Source organism: Phodopus roborovskii, unplaced genomic scaffold (genome assembly GCF_943737965.1).
Source record: "Phodopus roborovskii unplaced genomic scaffold, PHOROB, whole genome shotgun sequence".
Taxonomy (NCBI): domain Eukaryota; kingdom Metazoa; phylum Chordata; class Mammalia; order Rodentia; family Cricetidae; genus Phodopus; species Phodopus roborovskii.
Genome location: NW_026125059.1, coordinates 10,612,659 through 10,638,831, shown reverse-complemented (window position 1 = coordinate 10,638,831; position 26,173 = coordinate 10,612,659). Strand labels below are relative to the sequence as shown.

At 55.9% G+C, this 26,173-nt stretch overlaps 1 protein-coding gene across 3 annotated transcripts; it reads right to left on the bottom strand.

The window, feature by feature from the left end:
• Window positions 1-128: 128 nt before the first annotated feature.
• On the bottom strand, window positions 129-25,864 carry Ripor3 (RIPOR family member 3). 3 transcript variants are annotated; one of them, XM_051185817.1, is made up of 21 exons: window positions 25,737-25,864; window positions 18,545-18,691; window positions 17,100-17,178; window positions 14,540-14,563; window positions 14,251-14,304; window positions 13,095-13,244; window positions 12,935-12,998; window positions 12,598-12,641; window positions 12,370-12,495; window positions 12,149-12,294; window positions 11,033-11,162; window positions 9,472-10,023; window positions 6,443-6,573; window positions 5,647-5,770; window positions 5,039-5,174; window positions 4,524-4,685; window positions 3,722-3,883; window positions 3,083-3,285; window positions 2,089-2,172; window positions 663-753; window positions 129-276 (listed from the first exon to the last, which is right to left on the bottom strand). In XM_051185817.1, exons 1-21 carry the CDS (start codon window positions 25,841-25,843, stop codon window positions 182-184), a joined length of 2,811 nt encoding a protein of 936 aa, XP_051041774.1. In that variant the 5' UTR covers window positions 25,844-25,864; the 3' UTR covers window positions 129-181. The 3 variants fall into 3 exon arrangements, with proteins under 3 accessions (XP_051041774.1, XP_051041786.1, XP_051041783.1); XM_051185829.1 differs by lacking the exon at window positions 25,737-25,864 and adding an exon at window positions 22,083-22,164; XM_051185826.1 differs by lacking the exon at window positions 14,251-14,304.
• Window positions 25,865-26,173: the final 309 nt, after the last annotated feature.

Below are 26,173 nucleotides of genomic sequence, written 5' to 3'. Positions count from 1 at the left end.
GGAGACCACACTACTTCCTGCTCTGTGAACACACCCCTGTGCCCTTGGGCTGGGTACTGACCCAGACCTCAGGCAGCCATCCTGACCAGCTCACATTTGTTTGATCCAAAACTTAGGCTCTGTGGAAGCTGGGCAGCATCGAGGAAGAAAGGTACAGGATTGGAGCTCACTGGGCAGCTTCTTAGAAAATTGTGATTTCAACATCTGCTTCCTCGTAGATTTCTTGTTCTGACTGGAGTTTGTCCATCTTCTCGAAAGCTAGACGGCCTTTCTCACCTGGAACACACAGATGTCTGTCACCAGCTTTGTGCGGGCTCTTGTATCTAGAGGGGCAGGGCAGTAGTGGTTGGGGAGTCCCCTGCCCCTGCTGTTGACTGAAAACAGTCCACAGCTAAAACAGCCTTCTAGTCAGAGGTCTCCCGGCACTAGCTTGGCTTTGCCCCTGCCTTCCATTTGCCATAAACAACGTGTAAAAACAATGGCTGTCAACCCCCTGTGAAGGGACCCTGAACTGAGCAGGGGCTGCAAAGCACGGGTGGCCTGCAGCAGGGTCCCTAGCTGCTGGTATTGACAGCTGAGGTGGTGTCACCAGAGCCCTGGGACACCCCCCCCCCCCGGGACCCCACTGAGCTGTGTGGACCGGGTGTCTGGCCGCACTTTACCAAATGACAGTGTCGCTTCCCGGGCTGCCACTCGCACCGCCTCCAGGTCAGACCGACACAGGCTGGCGATCTGTTCAACACTTTCGATGCCCTGTGAGGTCAGGAGGCAGGGGCTTGTCAAGCAGGCAGCACTAGACCTCACCGTCACCCCTGCAGTGCCAGCTCTGGCACGGTCCCTGGGGCCTTGTCTGTCCTTTTCTTGAGAAGCCTCCAGGCTTCTTCCTTTGCCCCTGGTCCTTCAGCGACACCTTTGGGAATCTCTTCCACACCCCAGTGCAGGCCTTGCCATCAGCTTGTGTGTTGTCCTAACAAACCCTGCTGTCTTCTGGGACTTGCTGAGCCCTGACTGTCCTCCCTGGAGAACCAGGGCCTGATTGCCACACATCCACAAACCGCTCTCCCACAGGACCTCCTCCTCGCCCAGCACCTGAGCCTCAGCAGGTGGTCCGCCAAGGACGGGGGGGGGGGGGGGGCGGGGCAGCCCTGAGCAAGTGGAAGTGCTGGGTTTCCCCTATGTTGAGTCAACTCCCATGCACGAGAGAGCAATAGGGTTACACAAGGTGGATTCCCAGCAGGGATGTAAGTGAACTCACAGGATCCCCTTCCCTTCCACCATGGGAGTGTGGGGAAGGTATGCAGCAACCCTGTGTCATCTAGCCCAGCAAGATGAGCTGGACCCCTGTGTGGGGTTTATGAAACCTTATTTACAAAAAATGCTCATGGTGGCATGTATGAGTTTATTTTATGAGACAGGGTCTCACTATGAAGCCCAGGCTAGCACACGGGTATGTGCCACCACACCTGGCTGTTCTTCCCCCCCCCCCCAGTGCATGGAAACTACATTTTCCTGTGGCTGTGTGAGTATACCTGTGCACGAACACATTCCTACACACACACACACACACCCCATGTTTTGAGATAGGATCTCTCCTAGCCTGGAGCTCACAAGCTATGGTGGCTGGCTGACCAGCCAGCCCAGGAATCCCCTGCTTCTGGAGTCACAAGCCTATGCCACCACTTAGAGCTTTTTATGGAGTTCTGAGGTTCCACACAGTCCCTCATGCTTGTAGGCACGTAGCCCTTGTCCCTGTAAAGTCATATTTAATAGCAATTTCAGGGTGCTCTGTTCCTACAAGCAAAAAAGGAAATGTGCCAGAGGTGGCCAGTCAGTCACTTCTGCTGAAGGCTAGGGTGACAGGCAGCTTTCACATTTCCGTATCTTGTCTTTTTCTCATTTACAAGAATTTGTCAAAGTTAAAACACGTTGAACTGGGCAGGGAGTCCCTTGGTGTGGGGACCTCAGCTTTGAAGTCTGTGGCTGCTAGTGACACCCTCTACCAGCCCACTCCCATCCTTTCCCAGGGAAAGCATTTAGAAGCTGCTGCTGCTGCTGCTGCAGCCGCCCTCACCCCTAGGGAAGACTCACCCCAAGCTGCTGCAGCGCCATGCATGACGCCTGCTGGACCTTGGCATCACTGTCGTTTAAGGCGTTGGTGTAGTGCAGGAGAGCCTGGGGGTGGGGGTGGGGCAGCAGAACTGGTCAGAGGTCAGGGCAGGCAGGTCCCCAGGGGGCTGAACACTGCAGATGCAGCAGTGACCCCAACTCGGCTCTTCTCTAAACCAAACTTGGGGTGAGACCTGTCATTCTTTGGCCAGGTGTATCGCCCAGAGGTGGCCTAGCCCAAGATTACTAGCTGGCTTAGTAAGTGAACTCCGCAAAGACTTTTTTTTTTTTCCCCAAGACAGCAGTTCTCTGTGTGGCCCTGGCTAGCTTCGAACTCACAGCGATTCACCTGCCTCTGCCTCCCAGGTGCTGGGATTAAAGGCATGTATCATTACACCAGCTCCACTTGAATTTCAGCCCCGGGACCCATGTTGTAGACAGAGAAAACGGACTCCCTGAGGCTGGCCTCTGACCTCCAGACTCATGATGTAGAGTGCACACACAATCAGTCAGTAAATAGTGGATTTTTAAGCACTCACGAATAAATAAGTAAACAGATGGATAAATAAATAAATATTAGATTTTTAGAAGCACCTCTCAGATGCCGCGCAGGACTGAGAGCCTAGCCCAGGCTGTGAGCCGGTGCTGGGTGTACCCTTAACCCTGTGAGTCTCAGCACCCTTAGGGGTCACATGGTAGATACTTACATTACAACTAACTCATAACAGTAGCAAAACTACAGATATGAAGTAGCAGTTAGATAATTTTATGGTTGGGGGGGGGGTCATCACAACACAACTAACCATGTAAAAGGTCCCAGTGTTAGGAAGGTTGAGAACCTCTGCACTCATGACTCCAGCCCCACGATCAGGCCTCTTAAAACACTTCAACCTCCAGTCTGGTGAGGTGAGTGTGGCCCCAACACCCACTTTGTGCTCTTGCACACCCAGCCAGAATGCCCGCGCATGCACCACACCTTTTCCCGGAAACGCCTGTTCCTGGCAGCACTGGCCAGGCGTGCTCTGGCAACCCTGCACACCCTCGGGGGTCCATCCAGCTGTAGCAAGGCCCATGCTTGAAGAGTCTGGGGTAGGGGCTGCAGCTGGCCCAGACGTTTACCATGCAGCTTCTTCAAGGCCTTGGCTGGGCCTGAGCAGTGCAGCTCCTCAATGAGAGTAACTGGAAAAGAGAGAGGCAGGGACCATCAGTGGAGACTCGGCAACTCTAAGGCAGAGGGGCATCACCACATACCAACAGACACTTGTAGAAATGGATGGGACACACCCTGAAACAAACAGAACCACTGGCCTGCCTGGGTGCCGTGGTGCGCACCTGTAATCCCAGCACTTGGGAGACTGAGGCAGGAGGATGGAGAGTTTGAAGTCAATCTAGGCTACACAATGAGACCCTGACTCAAAAAGAAACCAGAAGTGAGTTCCTGGCTCCCAGCTCCTCTCCCTGGGGCTGCTCTGGCCTATTATTCGTCTCCCTCTCTCAGCTCTTATGGCTCCAAAGAGATTTGCATGCCATCTGAATGGTAGCCTAAACTAGGAGGGACAAAGCCCCCAGGCTATGCTGTAACTCCTTCCAGGCCATTGCCATGGTCAGGCCCTACCTTCCTTGCAGAGCTGGGTAAGGTGTTTCTCCAGATCAGAGACACTCTGCCGCTGCAGATAGCTGTGGAACTGGAACCAGGTGACCATCTGCTCTTCCTGGAGCCCTGCTGTGGCCAGTAGCCCATCACAGCCAACCACCTGCTCCAAGAGCCTGCGGCACACTGGCAGAGGGAGGGGTCATGAGCAGACCTGAGGTCACATCTGGACTCTGAATAAACAGGTTCCTGTCAGCTAAGAGGGACTCTGGGAAAGGAACCCAGGGAGACCCTTTAGAGTCAGCAGACTTATGCTTCTAGAACCTTCTCTACACTAGGAATTGGTACCACTTGCCAATAAAGTCCACTTTCACTCAGCTCTGGGCTGTTTTCCTGTCTTTTAATTCTTTAACTGACAGAGAAAAGAAATGTACCAGCTAGCCAGTAGCCACTACAGTGGATCCTGAGTCCTGGACCCAGAGCTCTGGAAACGCATGACGATAAACAGCCCAGAGGATGGGAAGAACTGGCAGACTTCACATGCTACCCTCGGTAGCGCCACCCTTCATGTGCTCCATAGGAAAATGCTACAGCTGCCCTCAGGAAGGGTTCGGCCTGATTTCAGGACACCTGGGTGGCACTTTGCCTGCACACCCTCCTCTAACAACCCTCCAAGGCTCGGCAGGAGGCACAGGGATTCACAGTCTGCTTTCCCAGGGGCCAGGGCAGTGAAGACATGCACTGAGCTACAGGTGGCCCAAAGGGAGGAGACCCCAGGGGCAACACCACCACTCCTGTGGGACAGGGCAAGCACAGAGGACGCTACCTAGTTCCAGCTGGCCTGGGTACTTCCCTCTGACTCGATGCAGGAACGTCTTCTTGAGCTGGCTGAGGAGTGTGGAGGCAGGGCAAGCCAGGACTCCACCAGGCTGTGTGCAGCCTTGCCACAGTGCCAGGCCAGCCTTCCTGTGAGGAGCCTGTGGGATGACTGAGGGCAAACAGTTGCTCAGCAGCCTGGGCAGGGGCAGCCACAGGCACCAGAAACCCCTGTACCGGGACCCAAGGTTAGAAATGAGGGCTGGGGACCCCGTACAGGGACCTCCTGCAGGCCTGTGTCCCTGTCAGCCTCTCACAACCACCCTGATGAACTAGGAAGCTGGGCTCCCAGAGAGGTGGCAGCCACTGCTCCTTGGAGGAAACACCAGGATGTGGGTGGGAAATGCTCCACTGACCCAGGCAGCAGCCTCCCCAGTTACAGAGACACAGTGTGCAAGCCTGTGTAACCCACCCATCAGTGGACAGAGAGGCAAGGCCTTGGGCTTGTGGCTGGTTGCTACTTACTCTCTTCAACCGACCTGGCCTTGTTAACCTGCTCACAGTCAAGGTCGGAAAGCACTTCCAGAACCTGCCTTTGTTGCACTGCCTCCTCTAGGAGGCAGTCCTGGACCATCCTTGACAGATTAGGCGAGGCCAGTTTCTAGAATCAGCCAGGATGCTCAGGTTAGCCTGGCATGCACACATCTGCTCCCAGCTGCTCAAGCTGCCCTATCCTAGAGGTGGCTTCCAGACTATGACCTACGCTCCCTCCTCTTCATTAAGCTGAGCCCCCAGGGTCAGCCCGCCCAAGACCAGCCAAGCATCACAAAGCAGTAGGAAGAGGGAAGTGTGCCAGACCCATCTCACAGCATTTGGACCCCTGGGAGTACCGTAGCCCAGCTTGGATGCTTCCGGTGGTTGAGCGGGTTTGGACTGGTGTGGCACCTATGCATGTATACCAGAACTGCCCTCTTGGTTCAAGGCTTGGCTTCCTGAGACCCCACATCGTTCCTCCCCTCCTGCCACGGAGCTTCCATGGCACGGGCTCTCAGGGTGGTCTCCTTTCGCCTGACCCTGGACTTTTTGCCACCTTTGAACCAAGTGACCACCCTGCCCAAGCCCCACCCGGACACCTGAAGCAAAGCCTTGCAGACTCGAAGGTGGACGGTGAGCAGTGTGTCCAGCTCAGGGGCACCAGCTGTGAGCTCTCTGGGTGACCCCTTCAGTGATGGCCGAGGGGGCGGGGGGCTGTCCCTCCTGAGGAGACAGAAGAACTGAGTGACCATTGGGTTAGCAAAGGGACCCCTCCCCTGTCCCCACTCCCCAGAGCTCCAGATGAGAGAGTTGAGCCCAGGTGCAGGGTTCAGTGGAGGGAAGGGGGAGAAAGTTGGCTGGAAGTCAAACAGGTGTGGAGAGCAGGGTCTCTAGAGCCTTGTTTTGCTCTTCTGTGAAATGGGCAGGAAGCCCAGACTCAGGGTGGGGCTATCATGGCTCACAGGGCAAAGCTGAACCCCACCGAGGGCCAACTGACTGAATACACTCGGGAAGGTAGCAGACTTGGAGTCAGTCTCCCTGTGGGACCACTGGCTGAGAGGATGAAATGGAGACTCTCCGAGGATACAAGTGGCCTTGGGCCATCAGGGTGGGTGGTAAGGAAGAGGGATGGGGTTCCAGAGAGACCTCTGGGCAAAGCAGTTACTGGGGAGGTTGGTCAGGTAGCAGCCACTGAGGTCAAGGTCAGGGTTTTGCTGTGTGCTGCTGTTGTTGCCAGAGATCCCCTCGGTAGTCATAAAGCCTTGCTATGTGGGGACAGTGATGTGGAGAGGAGGCGCCATGCACAGTAAAACTGCACGTGGCAGGGCCAAGGACTCGAGAGACTAGCACAGAGCTACGGCAGCCCAGAGATGTCCCCACTCGGTGTGCACTCACTCAGGAGCCTGAGAGCCCCCGAACAGGGACAGCTCATCGCTGGCGAGGTCGGCGTTCAGAAAGGCAAAGCTCTCAAGGATACAGTCCATCAGGCTCTGCACTGACACGGGTTCGGGCTGCACCCTTCGGGGCTGTGGACAAGCACCGGGATGAGGGCCTTGCCCCGTCACAGTCATCCAGGATGTGACAGCCCAGCTCCACACACTGGCCCCAGCACAGGCCAGCCCAGCAAACTGAGCCTGCAATGTGCCACTTCCAGTGTCCCCGCCCCCCACCGTGGCCTGAGACAAAGGAAGGTCACCAGAGAGACAGACTGAAGGTCCTCTGTGTTCGTCCCCTACAACCATGGGACGCACCACAGGGAGAGAGGCCCAAGTGTGGAACATGCAGGGCAGGGCTTCCCCCACAAGGAGGCGCCACTCCATCCCAGGTGATACCTGCCCCTAAGCTGCTGCCCAGTGGCTCAGTGGCTCATTTCTCAGCAAATCTAGAAACCCTGAGGAGATTCAGAAGCTGTGGGTGGGCTGTGAGTGAGGGGGCATGTGGGAATCACTACCTGCCACTGGCCAAGTCACCCTGGGATCTCTCCAAACCAGGGTTGCCTGCAGGCCCAGGACCCTCCAGAATCCAGTACACCAGGCCTCAGTCCACACCAAGCACACCCCAAGCCTAGTCCGCCAAGACGGCAAACCTGAAATGGGTGCTCGAAGCTGAGCCCATAGACAAAAAAAAAAAAAAAAATCCAATTCCACAAGCAGCAACAAAATAATAGGCCTGACCACAAAAACTTTACTTCCATTAAAGCAAAACTCTACAAGCACGTGTGTGCAGGTATGTACACAGACACAGATGGACAAGGTAGGTTCTCAGGAGTTGAGGTAGTTATGTCAGCAAATTAGCAAACACTGAGCCATGGCCCCTAGGCCTCACTGGAAACTCCCAGACAGTTAGTACAAGGCCCACGTGTACACTTTCGTTTAAAAACTGTCTTTTTCAGCGTGTGTGTGTGTGTGTGTGTGTGTGTGTGTTGTGCATATTGTACATGTGTACTTGTGTGCGTGTGCGTGTGCGTGTGTGTGTGTGTGTACAGAGGGGCCATGCAAGGAAACCTTGGGTGTTGCTTTATTGTTTGGTTCTTTTTTTTTTTTTTTAATTTGTTTGTGTTTTGCTAATTGGGCTACACTGTCTGACCATCAAGGCCCCAGGGAGCCTCCTGTCTCCACTTCCCCAGAACTGAAGTGTCTGTCACCAAACCTGCCTTTTCTTTATGTGGGTCCTGGGGGGGTGAATTCAGGGCCTCCTGTTTGCACAGCAAGTATGCTACCGTGTGAGTGGTCTCCCCAGCCCTAAAGACAGCGAATTTATAAGATGGTGTTGTGGCTTTACCCTTGGGGCCCTGCCAGCGCTCTGCATGTGACAGTGACTGGGTTAAGGATGGCAGTCGCAGGGAGGCAGAGCAGCCATTCCATCACCCTCAGCCCAAACTGAGCACACTGAGCAACTTGAATTTGTTTTCCCCCTCAGAAAAGGACAGTAGCAGAGCCTGTGTGTCCTTCCAGGGGCTGCACACAAGTCTTCAAGAGTAGATGAGTCTCAGCAGAATAAGGGAGAGGATCGAGTGCGTGCACAGGCGTTCGAGAGAGAGCGTGTATAGCTATATGCACATGCCTCTTTATATGTGTGTGAGGCTGGAGAGATGGTGCAGTGGTTAAAAGCACTGGCTGTTCTCACAGAGGACCTGGGTTCAATTCCCAGCACCTGCATGGTGGCTCACAACCTCCTATAAGCCCAGCTCCAGGGGATCTGATGCCCTCACCTGGCCTCAAGAGCACCTGACACATGTTTGTTTGCACATGAAATACCACATATGTAAAGAGTAATAAATGTGTGGAAGTTAACCAGGCATGGTGGTATACACCTGTCCTTCCAGCCTCCGGAGGCCAAAGCACAGGGGTCTGGAGTTCAAGGCTAGCTTGGGCCTCTTAGCAAAACAAGACTATTTCTCTAGAAGTGAAGTCTAGGGGTGCTGTGTGCTGACTCCCCTTTCAAATCCAAGCTGAAGGTGGGGCCTGTCATTTGTTTTTGTTTTTATTGTCCTTAGCTGTTTTCCAGGAAAGAGATGTGTCTTCTTGGTGTTTTGAATGGCTGTGTTATTTCAGGGTCATACAGCATGGGTGTGATCTTCAAAATACAGGAGTGTAACAGAAGCTGTGTGACTGCAGCTCAAGCTGTCCCACACATAAACACTAGGACAGTACAAGGTGGCACTCTTCCTCAAATTCTTGTCCCTGGAGCAGTGGGCAGGACCTTTTTAAGGTGGTAGGCGGGCAGGAGAGTTGTTTTAAGAGGCTAGGTAGACCATGGGAAGTGGTGTTCTCAGCTGTGCTGGTGTGAGGTACAGCTTAAGAATGAATAAAACAAAACAACTTAGTAATAAGAGAGAATTTTTGAAGAGCTGTGTTGGATAGCTCTGAGCAAAAATGTGTCATACCCAAGTGTGGGCTCTTCAACACCTATAGAAGTTAGTGTGTGATCTACATTTCATTTTGTGTATTTAAAAATGGCAACAAAGCCATCCGTCCAGGCCAGCAGCTCTGAGAGCACCTGCAGGTGGCTGGTACCGGAGAACGTCCTCCTCTGGCTGAGTGACGGCTGAAGGTTCTGGGTGGCCATACAGACGAGTATGGCAGGTAGCTGCAGAGCCTTCCATGCATTCAGCTCTGTCTGGCCCAAAGTTCTTAGGCCTAAATTACAGCCCTGAGCACCCACCCTCACCAGAAAATTCTCAATGAAGCCAGGTTCTGACTGGATGAGGAGCGAATTACTCACTGTGCGCTCCGGCCTCCCCTTGGTATTCTCCTCCTAGGCCTTGAAACATGGGGAAACTGAGAAGGAGAAAGGCTCTGCCCACCCAGGTCACCGAGGGGTGAGGCCAGGAGGCTCGCATGGGCTGGCTGGGCCCTGCACCTGCTCCCAGGCCTCAGGCCGGCAGCAAAGCGGTACTGCTGTCCAGTACAGGGTGGGCATACCTTCAGCCGGTCCCTGAGGCCAAGGACCTGGTACTCCAGCTCCCGGAGCTGGGGCTGTGTGGGATCGGCAGAGCGCAGCAGATCCAGAACCTCCTGCACAGGCCTCTCCACTCCGTCCCCCACATCTTCCTCCTCCTGGCCCTTCTGGCACGGTGGCACCATGGGGCTGTGGACTGGGACATCCTGCAGCAGGGCCAGCCTCTCCCTTCCCAAGTCCCTCCAGCCAGGCTGTTCCACAAGCACACTCCCAGCAGGGTGAGCCAGGCCCGGCAGCAGGCCCACGGGTGGGGGCTCCTCCCTGGTCCCCTCTTCTGTGGAAGCCTTGGGTCCCACAGGCATGGGCAGGAACCCGACATCTGAGGTGGATGCCGAAGTGCTGGTCTCGGTGTCTCTGGGGTCCTCAGAGCTGAAGGAGTCCATCTCCAGTAGCTCCTGGCTCCGGCTCCGCAGGCGGGGCCCCTGGAGTTCACTGTCAGACAGGTAGCCGAGGATGGAGGTGGCCCTGGGCCCACCCAGCAGCAAGGCCTGCTGTACTGGCTGCTGGAGGACAGACTGGGAGGGGACGCAGGAGCAACCTCAGCAGCCACCCCGGGACTGAGCTGAGACCCCTATGTGCCCAGGTGCCCATGGTGATGCCGGTCTGGCATCCAGTACGGCTGATGCCTGTTCTCAAACTGCCCACAACCTCAACGTCATCATTGTTTCATCTTCGCCATGCTCCTGCCTCAGGGCCTTTGTGCTGACCGTGCTCTCTGCCTGAACTACACTACACACATGCCCTCAACACTGAAGGTCCCAACTCAGATGCCACTGCTCTGGCAGCACGTCCCTGGACACCCTAAGTGCTACAGTGGTCCCCTTCCCGACTGCTCCGGTCTCTGTATTGGAGAGATGTCCTGTGTCTCCCCTCTGTGTGCTGATGTCCACACCTAAAGAGGGACAAGCTCTGGGACCTGGGACCGTGGATGGGTGCAAGCTTGGGAGAGATGCTCTCACTGCGGATTGCGTGTGGCCTGTGGCTATCACAGCACAGCACTGAAATGACCTCCATGTCTGTTGAGTAAACATACAGTCACGTGTGGAACAGTATATGTGTGTGGGGGGGGGGTTAACAATGGTCCCTGTAAGTGAGGGAAGGAACGTCCCAAGCACAATGCCAAGAGAAATGCTGAGGGTACACAGCTCTCAGTACCCCCTCCCCCACTCCCCCCCCCATGTGTGCAGAAAGGAGAGGATGGTGGCCCTGCCACCAAGGGGACCTTGGCCCTGGAGGTCATGGGGGGAAGGAAAGTTGCTTTCTTGTATGTGGCTCCAGATCACACTCCTGGAAACTAAAGAAAATCTCCCCAGCAAGATGAGGTCAAGGCCATGTCTGGGCAGAGGATACCCTCCACACATACGCAAACCACAGGCCCAGACCCAGCCCAGTTCCCATGGCTTCAAGCAGCAGAAGATTGAGCAACACAGCCCTGCAGCCCCAAAGACTGAGCCCCCAAGCAGGCCACGCCCCTCACTGCCCAGTCCCAGAGCATCTCACCCTACTGGGAACAGACTGGCTTACCAGGTAGTATTTGTCCCGGAAGCTGGGGGTGCTGGGTGGTGTCCAGGAGTACAGGGAGCCCTTCCTGCTGCCCATGGAGAGCCTGCCAGTAGGACTGGGTGACACCAGCCTGCACTCAGAGTCCAAGGGGCTACAGAGGGGAGCAGAGACCATAGGGACTCAGATGGGACCCAGCTGCCTTGGCCTTCAAAGTAACCTTTGTCTGTATGAGCTCTGCTACCGTCCCAACCCCCCCACCAGCTGGGGCGTGGCTGGGTTATTTACGTGGAATCAAATGATGGCTCTGAGACAGGGAATTGCTTGGGCCAATGCCCCCTCCAATACGCAGGGCCAGAACTGAATTCACTTCAAGTCGGCTAGAAGTGATGTTCAAGCTATAGCGCAGTGGGCGAGGCTCAGGGTAGAGGCGAGGAGGCAGCATGGCCCTCGGTTAGAATGCACCAAACGCACCATGAGGAGCTAGAGCTCAGAGGCCTGCTGTCCCCTCCCTCAAACACTCCCCAAGGGCGCCTGTGGCCAGCAGGACTCAGGGACTTGAGTGGCCGGTCTAGGGTTGTAGCATGCACTTAAGGGGATCCTAGGTGACTGGGTTGGACTGTGCTCTCAGCTCTTTCCTACCTTGCCACACCCGCTCTGGGGACAGGGCAGGGCACCCTGGGAATGCAAGGTGCTGACAACAAAAACTCTAAAGAGCACGTGCTCCTGAAGGTGGTGTAGGAAGGCGCCCCATACCCAACCCCGGCTGTACTGAGCCTGGACCGCACAGGTCTGCGGCCCAGAGGAGGGAAGGCCTCAGGTGAGCAGTTCAGCCGTGGCCTGGGAGAGACGGGACAGCTGACGACAGGAGGCAGTGAAAGGGAACCCTGCAGAGGGGAGTCCCCTGGGGACTGAGCAAGAACACATGCCTAGAAAGGACCCTGGTGCTGCCGTGTGCCCAAAAGTGGGACTGGAATTCAGGGCGACGGGGGGGGGGCGTGGGGGAGGATGGGCAAGGACAGAGAGTCTCTGCAGGAACAGGTCTGGAGTGCATCAGGCCCCTGGGACACTTGCTCCCCCCCAACCACCAGGAGCTGGGGTGGCCTTGGTGAGGGCAGCGATGGCCCAACAGCCACTCACTTCCACAGCAGTTCCAGCTGCAGCTTGATGGTGCCCAACTCAGTGATGTCCACCACCACAAGCTGGGGGCGAGCTGTGAAGAAGTCAGCGATGTCGCATGTCACGGCACCCACCACCATTGAGCTCAGGCCTCGAAGCTCAGTCACCTGGGCATGAGGGACGGGATGTGGTGTCTGAGCCTAGCACCCAGGAGCTAGGTCCCACCCTGGGCCCTACCCCACCTTGATCTCCAGATTCTCATGCACTGTGGGTACAAAGGCCTTATCCTCCTCATCCCAGGTCTGGCTGTCATCTGGCTCGATCCGGCCCTTCAGCCGCCACCGCTGACGGCCCAGGCGCATGAGAACCTGCAGGTGAGGCACAGGAAGAGGTACAAAGGCAGCCCCAGGGGAATCCCCTCACTGCCTGCCCCCCCGGGGACCTCCCTCCCAGGACCTTCCTGGTGGTACCTCATACTGGTCTCCGGGACAGAGGCGTGCATAGCCCACCAAGCCTGGAACACAGAAATGGGCTAGTCTCCTCTCCACCCCTGCCCAGGGACCATGGGAACCCCAGGGTACAAGGGTGTGCCTGGCAACACGAGAGAGATAGGAGGTTTTGATGCTCAAGGGAGTAGAGGGAGTCATAGCATCCCTCAGAGAGCAAAGAGCCCACCTGCTGTCACGAAGTGAACAATCAGGGCAAGGCCTCTGGCCTCGGGGCCCTGGCCTGCACCGCCCACCCTCAGCAGGCTCTCCAGGCAGCTAGGAAGGACTGATAGCAAGCCGGGCCTGGCTTGGCGCTCACCTTTCATCTTGACATGGAACTCGCCCAGGTGAACTTCCAAGGCCCCCTCTATGAGACACATGTCCTGCAAGGTCCACGAGTGAGTCAGTCACTTGCCAGCCCTAGCCCCAGCCTCCACCGGGAGCCCAGCGCAGGGGCAGGGGCAGAGAGGCTGGCCCACCTCCATGCACTCCTGTAAACTGCGGCCCAGCTCCTGCAGGCTCTCACGGGAGGCGCGGCTCTGGGTGCCATTGCTGAAGGCACGCTGCATATTGGAGGCGCCATCTCGCAGACGCCACTGGATACAATAGCCTTCATAGAGCTCGTCCACCTGCAGCAGACATGCAGGCTGTGAGCCACACCAAGGGACCACCATCCCTAGATGGTCCCTAGTTGTCCCCAATCCAGCCTCACTCTGTGGTACTCATGGCTCTAAGCCACCACCTAGCACCCTAGCACCTAGGATCACTCATACTCTCAGCACAGTAGACACTAGTGACTGTCACCCCTCCCCCCAGCCTGAGTCCCAGCTGTGGAATGGAAAGTGAGCTATGACAGCTGCCCCTGTGGGTCTGGGGAGGAAGGTGAGCTCATGTAAACAGTTGCAAACTAAGAAAGCCCAAAGGAGCTGAGCATGTTGCCTTAATCCCAGCACTCGGGAGGCAGAGGCAGGGGGATCTCTGAGTTCTAAGTCAGCCTGGTTTACACAGTGAGTTCCAGGACAGCCAGAGCTGTTATACAGAGAAACTGGGGGAGAAAGAAAAGGAAAGCCTAAAAGAGGTTAGGAGTGTTGGTGCATGGCTTTAATCCCAGTACTTAGGAGGCAGAGGCAGGCAGCTCTCTGTGAGTTCAAGTCCAGCCTGGTCTGTGTTATGAGTTCCAGGACAGCCAGGGCTACACAGTGAGTCCCTATCTCCAGAAGAAGGAGGGTGAGGGAGGAAGAGAAAGCAAGCCTAAGGGACTTGCTAGGGGACTGTGGACACATCCCTGCGGCTTGAGCCTCTGCCTTCCTATCTACATAGGGACAGTCAGAGTGTTCCAAGACCAAACAGCAAGCCCTCTGTACTGACCAGTGACAGAGCCCCAACCCCAGGACTAAGGCCCCTGCTGTCACTGTAGCTCTGCAGCACTGTCTACCCCACCTCTCTGTAGCTACCAGTGACCACCCAGCCTGACACCCCCGCCATGCCCTGTCACACCCACATGATGTCCGGCGACACCACATGGCTCTCCCTGACTCACGAGAGTACCCACATGACTCCCTGTGGCACCTACACGATGCCCCCATTAATCCCCTTGTCACCCCCATGACGTCCCATGATGCCCAGGACACCCACCTTACTGATGTGGAACTCCACCTTCCGGATGTGCCTCTCTACCAAGCGTGTTTGCTTCTCCCCGAAAAAGAAAAAGCTGCTTTAGAAGCACCCGGGCCGGGCTCCCACCACTCCACCCCTCCCCAGGATCACAGCGCTGGGCTCCCGCCTCAGAGAGGTTCACATCGGCCTTTTCGCCTGCTCGTAACATGAGAGGAAGCCCAAGTGTTCTACCCAAGGGCAACTGGGATGGAAGGCCACCTCAGACAGTCTTACCCACCCTGGAGACCTCACAGGGACATGGGCTTACCTTGTCCAGGTCATAGTAGAAAGCCTGCAGAGGGAGAAAGGGCATCAGAGTCCCAGAGAGCCCTCATCACGGACACCTGAGCTCCAAGGACAACCGCCAATGCCTGCCGCTTGCCCTGCTCATGGCCACAGACACCCAGGGGGAAAATGAGTTTAATGCATGCATTGTGGGCAAGCCAATTCTAGGTCTGGCACTGTTTTCCTGTGTGCCCCAGGCAAGTTACTCAACCTCTCTGAACCTCCCTTTCATCCTATGTAAAATGGGCATCAGTCACTGAAATGGTCAATACCGACCGTGAACTTGACATTCTGTGTCTGGAATCGCTTTGAAAACAATTAGCCTCTGGATGGGAAGGAGTTTCTAAGACTGGGCAGTTGAAGTGGGGAGACACACCCTAGATGAGATTGGTAGCATCCCAGAGGCTGGAGTCCTGGGCTACATGCAAGGAAACAGCCCAGCTAGTTAGCAACTTCCATCTCTCTGCTTTCTGACCCCGGACACAAGGGGCTGTCTGACTCTCGTGATGCCATGCCTTTAGCCACAATGAATGCTTCCCTTATGTTGTTTGTGCCGGGCATTTTGTCACAAGGAGAGCAGTAGTAGTACATGAGTGACTGCAAGGTCATAAAAGTGAAACTTCAGCTAAGAAACGAAGCACTGGGCCAGCTGGATGGCTCATGGGCAAAGGAGCTTGCTGCCAAGCCTGATGACCTGAGTTCGACGCCTGGGCGCCACGTGGTGGGAAGAGAGAGCCGACGCCCACGGTTGTCCTCTGACTACACAGGGGCACTGGGGCAGTCATTCCTGCTCTCCTTCCCCTTCCTCACACCGATAAAGAAATAAATGTGACATTAAACAATGAGGTGAGAGCTGGAAATGGCTCAGAGGCTAAGAGCACTGGCTGCTCTTCCAGAGGACCTGCGTTCAGCCACGTGGTGGCTCACAACCATCTGTAACGAGATTTGGCACCCTCTTCTGACTTGCAGGTGGAACACTGCGTGCACAGTAAATAAATAAATCTTTTAGAAAGTTGAGACGAAGCACTAGGAAGGAGCTGCGATTTTGAAGAGGTGCTCTGATTCAGTCTTAGAGACCATAAAGCCCCCCCTGTGGGGCCCAGGCACTCTGTCCTCCTTGTGTCCCCTTCCGTGACACCAGTGTCACTTCGCATCAGGCAGTGCCGCTGTTCATACACTGTCTGCCCCAGGAAGACTTGGAGACCCCAGGGAAGGGGCAGGTGGTGGGGGCGGCGGCATTCCCTGGGGGAGGTGGTGTTAGGAATGGGCGGAATCTTAGACGGCCTTTCCCCTCCCTCTACTATGGCCATCACCCAGGCGCCTACGGAGGGAGGCGCCAAGCTCGCCAGGCCCTGCCTTCCTGTGTGGCTGACACCCACGTGAGGCTGGGCTTGCACCAGCGGGGTCTGGGTGACACTTGAATAGACAGTCCACTGTTTCCTCCCATTCTCCCAAGCCCATACTGAAGGCCCTACATAAGGCGGCGTGGGGGGGGGCACGGGGACACAGCTTGTGAGGAGAAGCCCAGGGATTTTGTTCCTGGCGTGGGACACTTCCCCCAGGCAGCAGTGGGTGACATAATCTGCTTTGTAGAAATGAAGACAGTCTAAGGTGTGTCTTTCAATGTGCCTACCCAACTTGAAACAACAGATAACAGCGAGGCGGGAATACCTCAGGAAGTTCATGCAGGCAAGGGAAAGGGCTGCAGGCTGACACGGGGGACTTGTCTTCCCAAGAAATTCCACACAGTACTACAGGGTGAGGTTGAAGCCCAGACACAGTGGTGGGCGGGACCACGCCTTGCTGGGGCTGCTTAGATGTGCATGTCCCTGCCTCTATTTATACTTTCAAAGGCCGGATCCGTTCCTTCCTCTTCTTAACACACTGAATACATCTTTTTCTGCTTTCCACTTTTTATAGGGATTTAATTGGCTTAGCAAGGGCCGGTCGCGGGACCTGACTTGGGACCTGGGTTCTGACCCCAAGTTAAAGATGAGTGAGAGAGTATCAGACAGGGGTCCCTTGCTGGAAGTAAAGTACAGGGCACCTGCTCGGGACTTAAGCTTCTGGCACACACACCTCACAGGGTCATAGACTTAGAGCAACCAAGTTTTTGCTTGTCTGAAATCAGATTTAACCGGGCATGCTGTCTTTTTGCTGTTTTGGTTTTTGATATGCTAAGCGACCACCCAGAGTCTATGAACCCACTCTCACCCTGGACACCGTGGCATGCAGGCTCACTTTGAGGCAGGAGCAGGGCCATGACACACAGAAATGGCCATCTTCCTGAGTCACATGAACTGCCTGGCTCTGGTGTGTCTGATGGCCACGCCCTGAGGGATGGGGCTATCAAACACACACATGTGAGCACACACACACAGAGAGAGAGAGAGAGAGAGAGAGAGAGAGACAGAGACAGAGAGACAGAGAGGAGAGAGAGCTCTGCAGTCACCTGCCTGACAGTTCCCAGAACCCCGAGGGGAAAGTTCACTGCAAATGCCATGGGCCTGGGATGGAGACCCAGCTTCATCCTGGCCACTCACCAGCCTGGAGCTCCTCTGGGTGTCCTTGTGACGTCCACACAGGTAATCCAGCTCAGCCTGCTGCTCACACAGATGTTCCCTAAAGTAGACGGGGGGCGGGGGTGGGGGATGAGACCACAGATCCAGGGCCATGTGAAATGTTGAGCGGCAGAAGTCCCTTCGAGTGACAACCCAGGGCTGGGCTGACTCTTACAGTGGGCTCATTCAGGGCAGCTGGCTGTCCCACCACACTGGCTGGGCTCTGCCCCTCCTCCCTGCCCCAGATAAGAAGGGCGGGTGCTTCCAGGGTTTGCAGTGTCCTGGTTGGATAAGGAGGAAGCAGGGAGCCAGGCCAGCCCTTCTCAAGGTCCCTTCCCTCCTCAAGGGCGGGAGGCTAAAGACACACACCTGTCTGTCTCCACAGGGTCTACAGCCCACACAGGGCCTTCCAGCACCTTCCAGGGGCCTTAACCTCTCCTACTCTGAGAGCATTATCTAAGCCAGAGAGAGTTTTGAAAACCTTCTCCTTTCACGGCACCGTCTATCTCCTGGCTCCTGGGCCAGGGCGGGCTCTAGACAGGGTGAAGTGGGTGTGGCCCTCCACTCTGACATTTGGGGACTTAGTGCCACTATATGTGGAAAATGCCTCCAGAGGCCATTCTCTTGTGGGGCCAAGGTGTGTCCCTCCAGCTGCCGCGTCCTGCCGCATCCACAGCGTGGACCACCCCTCCCCTTGTTTATCTTATCAAGGTCAGTTTTCTGACTGACAGTGACATTAGCTGCCTCAACAGAGGAGGGACCCACATGGGCTTGTTCATTTCCCTTCTGACTTGGCCTGTGTTCTCCTAGCTGGAACACCAGCACCTCCTTCAGGCCACACTCAGCACTCACAGGGCTGGAGCCCAGGGACATCCACCTACCCCTGCTCAGAATAAAGACAAATCTCTGCTGCTGTCTGTCGTGTCTGGAACCCCCTCCTCTCTCTCCTTCCCACGCCTGAACCCCACATCCTTCCCAGTGTGACCCAAACCAATCCTGTCTCCTTCTCACCCTCCCACACACATGCAACAAGCCCACCACCAGCCCCAACAGTCCGAGTGTGGGTCTTGAGGCCCAGAGCCGAAAGCGTGGAGCCTTCTCCCTCACCACAGAGCCCACAGGACCTTCCATGGCTCCCAGCTCTCTCAAGATGGCCAGCGAAGGCCTCCACAGCTCACATGGCCCTGCAGCACTGCCCCTTTGCCCCTTCCATGTCACGCTGTGGCCCTGCTTCTCTTGTCCTAGGGTCCCTGAAGTTGGAGGCCTCTGGCCTTCCCGTTATCCCCAAGGAACTTACTTCCTGCCCTGTGGCTGCTGTGGCCGAGGCAGTGCAAAGCAGTCCCATTAGGACCATGGCTGACTGTTGTGCCTACGCCACTGACATCTCAGTGCATCTGCCTGCCTGCCCGCTGTCTCTCCCCACTCACCTGAGGCCTCTCTTCAGAGCATCAAAGATCTTCTTCACTTGCTGTGGCCGGGGGTCCAGACAGAGCAAGCCCTTGCGCAGTGTCCCGTAAGCCTTGGAGGACTTGGCCGGCAGCCGTGATCTCACAGAGTTCCTGTTGATGGACTTTCTGTGGGAGGGGACAGAGAGTCAGGACAGCTGGCTGGGTTCCACGTCCATCACCTCCAAGCTGTGTGCTCTTCAGAAAGCTGAGGTTCTTGGAGCCTCAGTTTCTCCATCTGGAAAATGGGAGGCCTGGGTTTGAAGATGAAGAGGACAGTCACAAACCTTAGAATCAAAAACAAGCTCCTGCTGGGCAGTGGTGGCTCATGCCTTTAATCCCAGCACTCAGGAAACAGGGGCAGGTGGATCTCTGTGAGTTCGACGCCAGCCTGATCTACAGAGTGGATTCTAGGATGGCCAGGCTGTTACACAGAGAAACACTTTCTCAAAAAAAAAAAAAAAAAAAAAAAAAAAAAGGAAGGAAGGAAGAAGAAAGGAAGGAAGGAAGGAGGAGGAGGAAGGAGAAGAAGAAGAAGAAGAAGGAGAAGGAGAAAAGAGAAGGGAGCTTCCAGGGAGGGTGTAGTGATGATGGCAGACTCCAAGTACACAAACAGCAAGCACCGAGGGGCTGAATCCCAGCCCCAGGGCTCCTGCAGGGTGCAGCTGCCTGCTCAGCTCCAACCTCCCCTGTGGCCCCTCCCCAGGGCAGCCCCCACATCTGCTCCTTCACTTGTGGATTTTAGAGAGAGTGACGACAGCGATGGGTAGTTGTAACTGTCAAAGCGACATCATGTATGAGCACCAGATAGCTGAGTCTCGGCGAGGGCTTGCCCAGACCAGGTTGTCAGTGGGTATGTTGTCTTGGTGGCCTTCACTGATGTGGGAAGAGCCAGCCGGAAAGTGGGCGGCACCATTCCCTAGTTTTGGGCCCTGTACTGTGGTAGAGAAGGCTTGGCAGACAATATGCACTCATTCCTTTCTCTCCGCTCTTGATTACAGAAGTCATGTGACCAGCTGCCTTAGGTTCCTGCCTGGACTTCCCTCCTGTGACTTGGGGCTGTGAGCCGAATACATTTCTCTTTATAAGGAAGTCTATGTTATCTCCGTGACAAAATCAGCCAGGACAGTGTGTGTCTGCACACGTGCGTGTGCGCTTTCTCTTCCTGAGGCTGGAGGAGCAGGCGTGCAGGCTTCAGTTTTGCGTCCAGCCCTCCTTGGACTTTTCCTGGTGGTTTTCACTGTGGCGGCTTCGGGGCTTCAATCTTAGAGGAAACCTGATGAAACCACCACAAGGTTGGTTCTTGGGGCTGGAGAGATGGCTCAGCGCTTCAGAGCACTGGCTGCTCTTCCAGAGGTCCTGAGTTCAATTCCCAGCACCCACATGGTGGCTCACAACCATCTGTAATGAGATCTGGTGCCTTCTTCTGGCCTGCAGGCAGACATGCAGAGCACTCACACATAAAGAAAAAAACCAAAGTTGGTTCTCAGAGGGAAGCCACTAGGCTGTCTCCACAGCTCCACCCACTCCAGGGACAGGGAGTGGCCATTGGCTGAGCATCGTGAGGGCAGAGAAGCAAGGTCCTGGGCAGCCTGGAAGGGAAGACCGCATCCCCCTTTCAGACCCATCACTCACGGCCGTGGGTGCCTGAGCAGTTATAACTTATTTAAGCTTCTGCCTTTAGTCAAAGCAGCTTCCCTGGGTGCTAGCGTGTGCTCCAGCCTCTGCTTTGTCGCCTGTGACTGTCTCGTGTTGGCCAGTCATTAGTAGGTTCTTTTTATATGCGAGCTGATGGGACAACTGCATCCTGGCCAAGGCTCTCCTGCACTGGCAGCCTGGGCAACAGATGCTCAGCTAACAGTGGCCGCACCGAACGAAGCAGGGAAGGCCAGGGCCACAAAGGCTGGAGGACAGAGATGTGGGTGGAAGGGCCACATCCCAAACCCTGCTCCAGGACAGGAGGGCCCAGCAGGAGGTAGAGCACAGAGCATGGGATGCGAGGCATGGGGTACAAGATGGTCCCTCACTACAGACTGGTCAGCCAGACTGCAAACCCTCCTCGCTGAGGATGGAAGTACACACCTGTGACCCTAACTAGGGAGCCAGGAGTATAAAGCCCACATGAGACCCTGCCTTAACAGAGGTACAGCCAGGCCTGGGGTACAGACCTCTAATCCCAGCATGGGGAGGTAGAAGCAGGAGGCTCGGAAGGCCAAGGGAGTCATTAGCAACATAGAGTTCAAGGCCAGCCCCAGCCACATGGCAGCTTGTCTGCATAATTGTAAAATAAACAGTTGGGTTCATTTATTAGAAATGCATACATATGGCCGTCTGCCTCTGTGGCTTGCTGGCTCTGGACTTCTGGGAGTCACCCACACACTGAAGACAGCCTTTCTAAGGGTCTTTCTGAAGTCCTTGAGCCTTTTCTCATTGTTCTTTCTTTTTTAAATAGGGTGTCACTCTGTCACCCAGACTGGCCTCAGGCTCACAGCAATCCTCCTGCCTCAGTATCGCAAGAGCACTTTTAGAAACCAGGAGCTCAGGACTTGCCTGTCCAGATAGGAGCTCACTGAGCAGCCAGCCCCTGGTGATCTGGGTCCCCCTGAGAGTCACAGTCTACTGCTGGAGGCAGGGGGTGGTGAGCCAGTGAGCCAGGCAGGGGCGAGGTACAGGGACATGGCTCTGGGCTTTCCTCAGCCCTGAGAAAAGCCACTAGGCTTGTTCCGGCTGGGTGAGATGCTGAGCATTCCACATGTGGGAGACACAACACAGACACGCAGCTTACTCAAGCCAGGTCTGCTTGTCACCCTGATTTGGGACCAACCCACGCCCGGAATCCCTGAAGCCCAGCACATACCAACCCGCTGGGGCCTGTGCCTGTACTCAGCCCCTGTGTTCAAACCCCAGCCCTGCAGCTCTGGGCATTTAACCCACTCAGCCTCAGTTTCCTAGAGGGAAGGTAAGAAGCCCCGTGACTTGTCATGGCCATCACTTAGCAGGCGTTTGCTATACGGTGACCACCATTCCAGGGGCTAGGACAGGGCAGAGCAGTAACAAGACAAACAAACGCCCACCCTGAGAGATACAGGCCAGCTGGTGTGATTAGGGTCTGGCTCTCCCACGACCAAGCTGTGTGGCCCTAGGTAAGTGACAGAGTCTCTCTGGGTTTCGGTTGTCTCTCTGTGAAATGGGGTCCAGGGCTGGGATTGCCAGGAGAGGGCTCACTCCACAGGCTGATTAATACAAAGGACGCCAGGCAGTGCCTGGTAAACAGCAGGCACCACATGTGTGCCAAAGTTGAAGAGATAAGTTTGGAACGAGCCTATCGGATAGAACCCGATGCTGAGAAAGAAGAAAAGAGAAAGCAAAGTGGGCAGGGAGGGGCAACTCCCCCATAGTGGCTAGGAGAGGGTACGCCACCATTGCTGTAGTGCTGGTATTCACAGACTGTAGTCGAATAACCTTTGTAAGCCCCTCCCCTCCCCCTCCCCTCCCCCTCCCCCAAGGCCACATCACCCACCTCTTGGACCGGGCCCTCCACAAAGTTGCCATCTCAGGCACAGACAGGCCACACTGCAGCAAGGGGACAAGCAGGCCTCTGACAGACAGATGAGAGTCCAGGCAGCCAGAGGGCAGTGAGGCGGGAGGTGGCTCTGGGAGGAGCTGCAGCTCACTTCAGGGGTCCACAGTCCCCGGAGGTGTGCCCCTCCGCCCACCCCTTCCCCCTGCCTTGGGCTCTTGAGGTTCCAAGCCCAGCACTGTCTCTGAGCCTCTGAGGACAGTGGCTCCGAGGGCTGGCACAGCGCAGCCTGGATGCTGAAATGAGACTACATGCTACATGGCTGGCTGGTGTCACAGGGCTGGGAGCAGCCTCTGGGGGTGGATGTGTCACCTGCTCCAGGAGGACTCAGTAAATATTAAACAGCCCCAGGCCTGCCAGACAGGCTTCCAGGCACGTGCAGCCTAGTACCCAGCACTCACCATCAATCAGGCAGCTTCTGCCTGTCATGACTGTCCCCAGCCTTGTGCTGACCATGCCTGGGCAGGGTCTGGTCACATGCTGAACCTACCCCAGCCTCCAGGCAGGGCAGTCCCTGGACTGACCACGTAGACTACTGACTGCATGCCCGTCAACCAGGCTGGCCACGGTCCTGTGCCCGGTGACCTGTGGCGAAGGACAGTGACAGCCTCACCATGCTAGGGCTCAACTCTGCAAGCTTCAGACCAACTGTCCCACTTTTGATACCAGGGGTGGTTTAAAATCAAGTTTGATGACCCACCCAGCTCTTGGCTTCAGAGGCGTCTGCCCGACAGTCCCGGGGAGGACAGCCCTGGATGCCAAGCTGCTGCTGCGCCTGCTGGTGGAAACTACTGGGCCACTGTGGGCGCCTGATACAGCTGTCCCACCCACAGAGAAGGGAAATGGCTTTATTATAGCAACCATTCATACCTTAGTACGCAATTCTATCAGTTAACTTCCACAAGTGAATTCTGTGTCTGTGGGTAGAAAGCCTTGGCTAGTCAAAGGGCCGGGGCAGGGTAGGGGTAATGCAGAGGGGTGTCCGACCCTGAGTGACACCTGCCAGGCTGCCCAGGGTCATTTTGCCTCACCCACCCTCATGCAGTCCCTCACCTCTGTGGTTGTGCCTCAGCCTGGTGAGAAATCTGAGAACCAAAGGCAGAGGTTAAGCCTGCAGCCCAATCCAGGTCGAACCAGTGTCAGACACCAGGGAGATGGACAGAGAAAGGAAGTTAAAAATAACCATGCAGGCCTGGCGGTGGTGGTGGCACATGGCCTTTGATCCCAGCGTTTGGGAGGCAGAGGCAGGTGGATCTCTGTGAGTTCGAGGCCAGCCTAGTCTACAGAGTGATTTCCAGGACAGCTAGGACTGTTCCACAGAGAAACCATCTCAAAAACAAAAAACAAAACAAACAAACAAAAGAAAAAAGAAAAAACACAAACCCAACAACCATGCAGGCGCTAGAGACCCCACTCAGCAGTTAATAAAGAGCACTGGCTGCTCTTACAGAAAACCTGGGTTGGATTCCCAGCAACCACACAGGGGCTCTTAATTGTTTGTAAGGCCAGTTCCAGGGGATGCCGCGCCCTCTTCTGGCCTCCATGGACATTGCATGGATTGATACTACACACACACACACACACACACACACACACACACACACACACTCTCACTCTCTCTCTCTCTCTCTCTCTCGGGCAAAACACTGGAACATAAAAAAGTCTAAAACAAACAAGAAACCCAGCTATGCCTCTTCACTATTACCATGGTCAACCTTATGCATCTTAAACGGGACTGCCCAGGCTGAGGCTGGATGGGGGCTACCCAGGACCGCAATAGTTCGGGCCCAAGCAGCCTTGGAACCCAGGACCTCACAGCATCAGAGTTCACTTCTCTAGTTCACACACGGACACTGCAGCTACCTGGCCGATGGCTGTGAGCCCAGGTATCCTAACGGGACTGAATCACCCCCACCTTCCAGCTCTCCAGGGGCAGCCCCATTGGGGATCCCTTGGGACTTTTGGACAGAAGTCCTCATGGGGCTTGAGGGGACACTTCCCATGGATGTGGGGCATTCTGGGTGTGGAAATATGACATGTGAGTGTCACGAGGTTTCCTCTGGTTTGCATGCTCCCTCCGCAGCATTTATGTAGCACCTACTGTGTGTCTTCCTCACAGAGGCACCCACTCTCCTCTCCAAGGCTCATCGCCAGTGACTAGGACCTATCACCATAGGTCTTTGCCGAACTCTCTCCCACCCAGAAGTTCTGTTAAGCCTTCACTGATCCCTGACACTGAGGATGTGTCCCTCAGTGTCCCCTCCCTCTCTGCTTGCTGCCCCTCACCACCTCAGAACCTTTGCATTTGCTGTCTTCTCCATCCCTGGCCCTCAGGCCCTCAGGAGACATGTTCCCCTCTGCACCCTCCCTCTCCTAGGTCCAGCACAGCACTAGCCATGGCTGAATTGTTTGCTTTTGTTCCCCTGATGGAGAATCAAGCAGGGCAGGGCCAGGGTCCCTCCCCACTGATGTCTGCTGAGGAAGGAGGGCTTCTCGGGGACCCGCTGAGACAGGTGTCACAGCCTTGGCAGCGAACTCCTCCGGGTAGAGTTCAGATGGGGCAGGCCAGGGACAGAGGGTAACCTGTAGGTGGCCTCACAGGGTGGCTGTTGGGTGGGTGTGAGGCACCTGATGGGCTGGGCCTGGGGTCCTCCCTAGGACATGCTGTGACAGCAGGAACCGGCCAGGGAGGAATATTCGGCTGGGACACAGCATGTGTTAGGGTCCAGGAGAGGCCAGAGTGGCTGGAACATAGGCTGAGCTAACCCAGGCCTCGAGGTCTGAGGGGCTGCTGAGATCTTTAAGTACAAGCTTAGGTGTGTGGCATCGTGGAAATTGGCTATGGATGAGCTGACCAATCAGCCAGGCTCTGTGCCCACTCTGGTGGGGACCTGTCCACCGTCTGCTCAGGTGTTGTTTGGGGCCTTTGGCCGTGGCACGTCCAGCCGGGAGGTTGGGCCCTGGGGATTGTTCAGTGTTCAACTAAGACCATGGAACCTGGGCTGGCGGGCCTGAGCTCATGTGGCAGAAGGGACTCATCGGGAGAGGAGGGGGGACTGGGTGGAGTGGCAGGCACGGCCTAGTCCTCAAGGCCAGCCCACAGTGCTAAGCCAGCTGCTGTCATCAGAAGTCACCCCCAGTCCCCAGTGCAGCCACTGGGGCCAGCAGCCTGCCCAGTGTCAACTCCCCTTCACAACAGCAGCCACACCCCTCCCATGTTCAAAAGTGAGGAAACCTGCGCTCAGAGAGGTGAAGTCACTTGCCTGAGGTCACAGCCAGGACAGGTGGCCCCATCATCCAGGCTACTAAACAGGAAGAACATTCCTTCATACCCCACCCCTAAGAGGCTAAGGCCAACTGGGAAGACATTTTGCTGTGTGACCCTGGAGTAGTGGTGCTACCTCTCTGAGCTTGTTTTCTCATTTGCCAAGTGGTGATGAGCTCAGCAGGTTGACTATGGAAGCAAGACAATACAGATCAGGCTCGTGGGAAATGGCAAGCTCCTCCAGGGACAGGCATACCCCACACAGTTAGATGTCCCAGGCTGAGCTCTGTGCTCACCCCCACCCCGCCCTCCATCCCCATGACACTTACGAGACCCTCCGGCTTTGTGCGCTGAAGCCAGCGAAGGAGGCACTGCGGCCCACGTTCCCCACAGCCCCGGCATCCCCAGGAGACAGGAAGCGCAACCTCACAGACATGGCTGTCACCTGAGAGGAAAGGACGGGAGAGTCAGTGACCCGACAGTTTTCGACAGCTTAGAGAGCACACGTGGGCCCTGCCTCCACTCATATAGGACCTGGCTGCAGCTGCACGGGGACGGGGGTGTTGGGGCAGCCTGGAGCAAGTGACAGTTGTGGGGTTCAAAGCCCGGCCTCTGGCCATCTTAATGCAGAGCCCACCAGCCTTCTGCTCTCCCTTCCCCCACATGCAGAGCCAGCACTAGGCACCTACTCTACGCAGGCTTTGTACTGGACACACTCAGTGCACAGACAGACAGTAGCAGCGTGGGCAAAGGACCTGTGGCACCA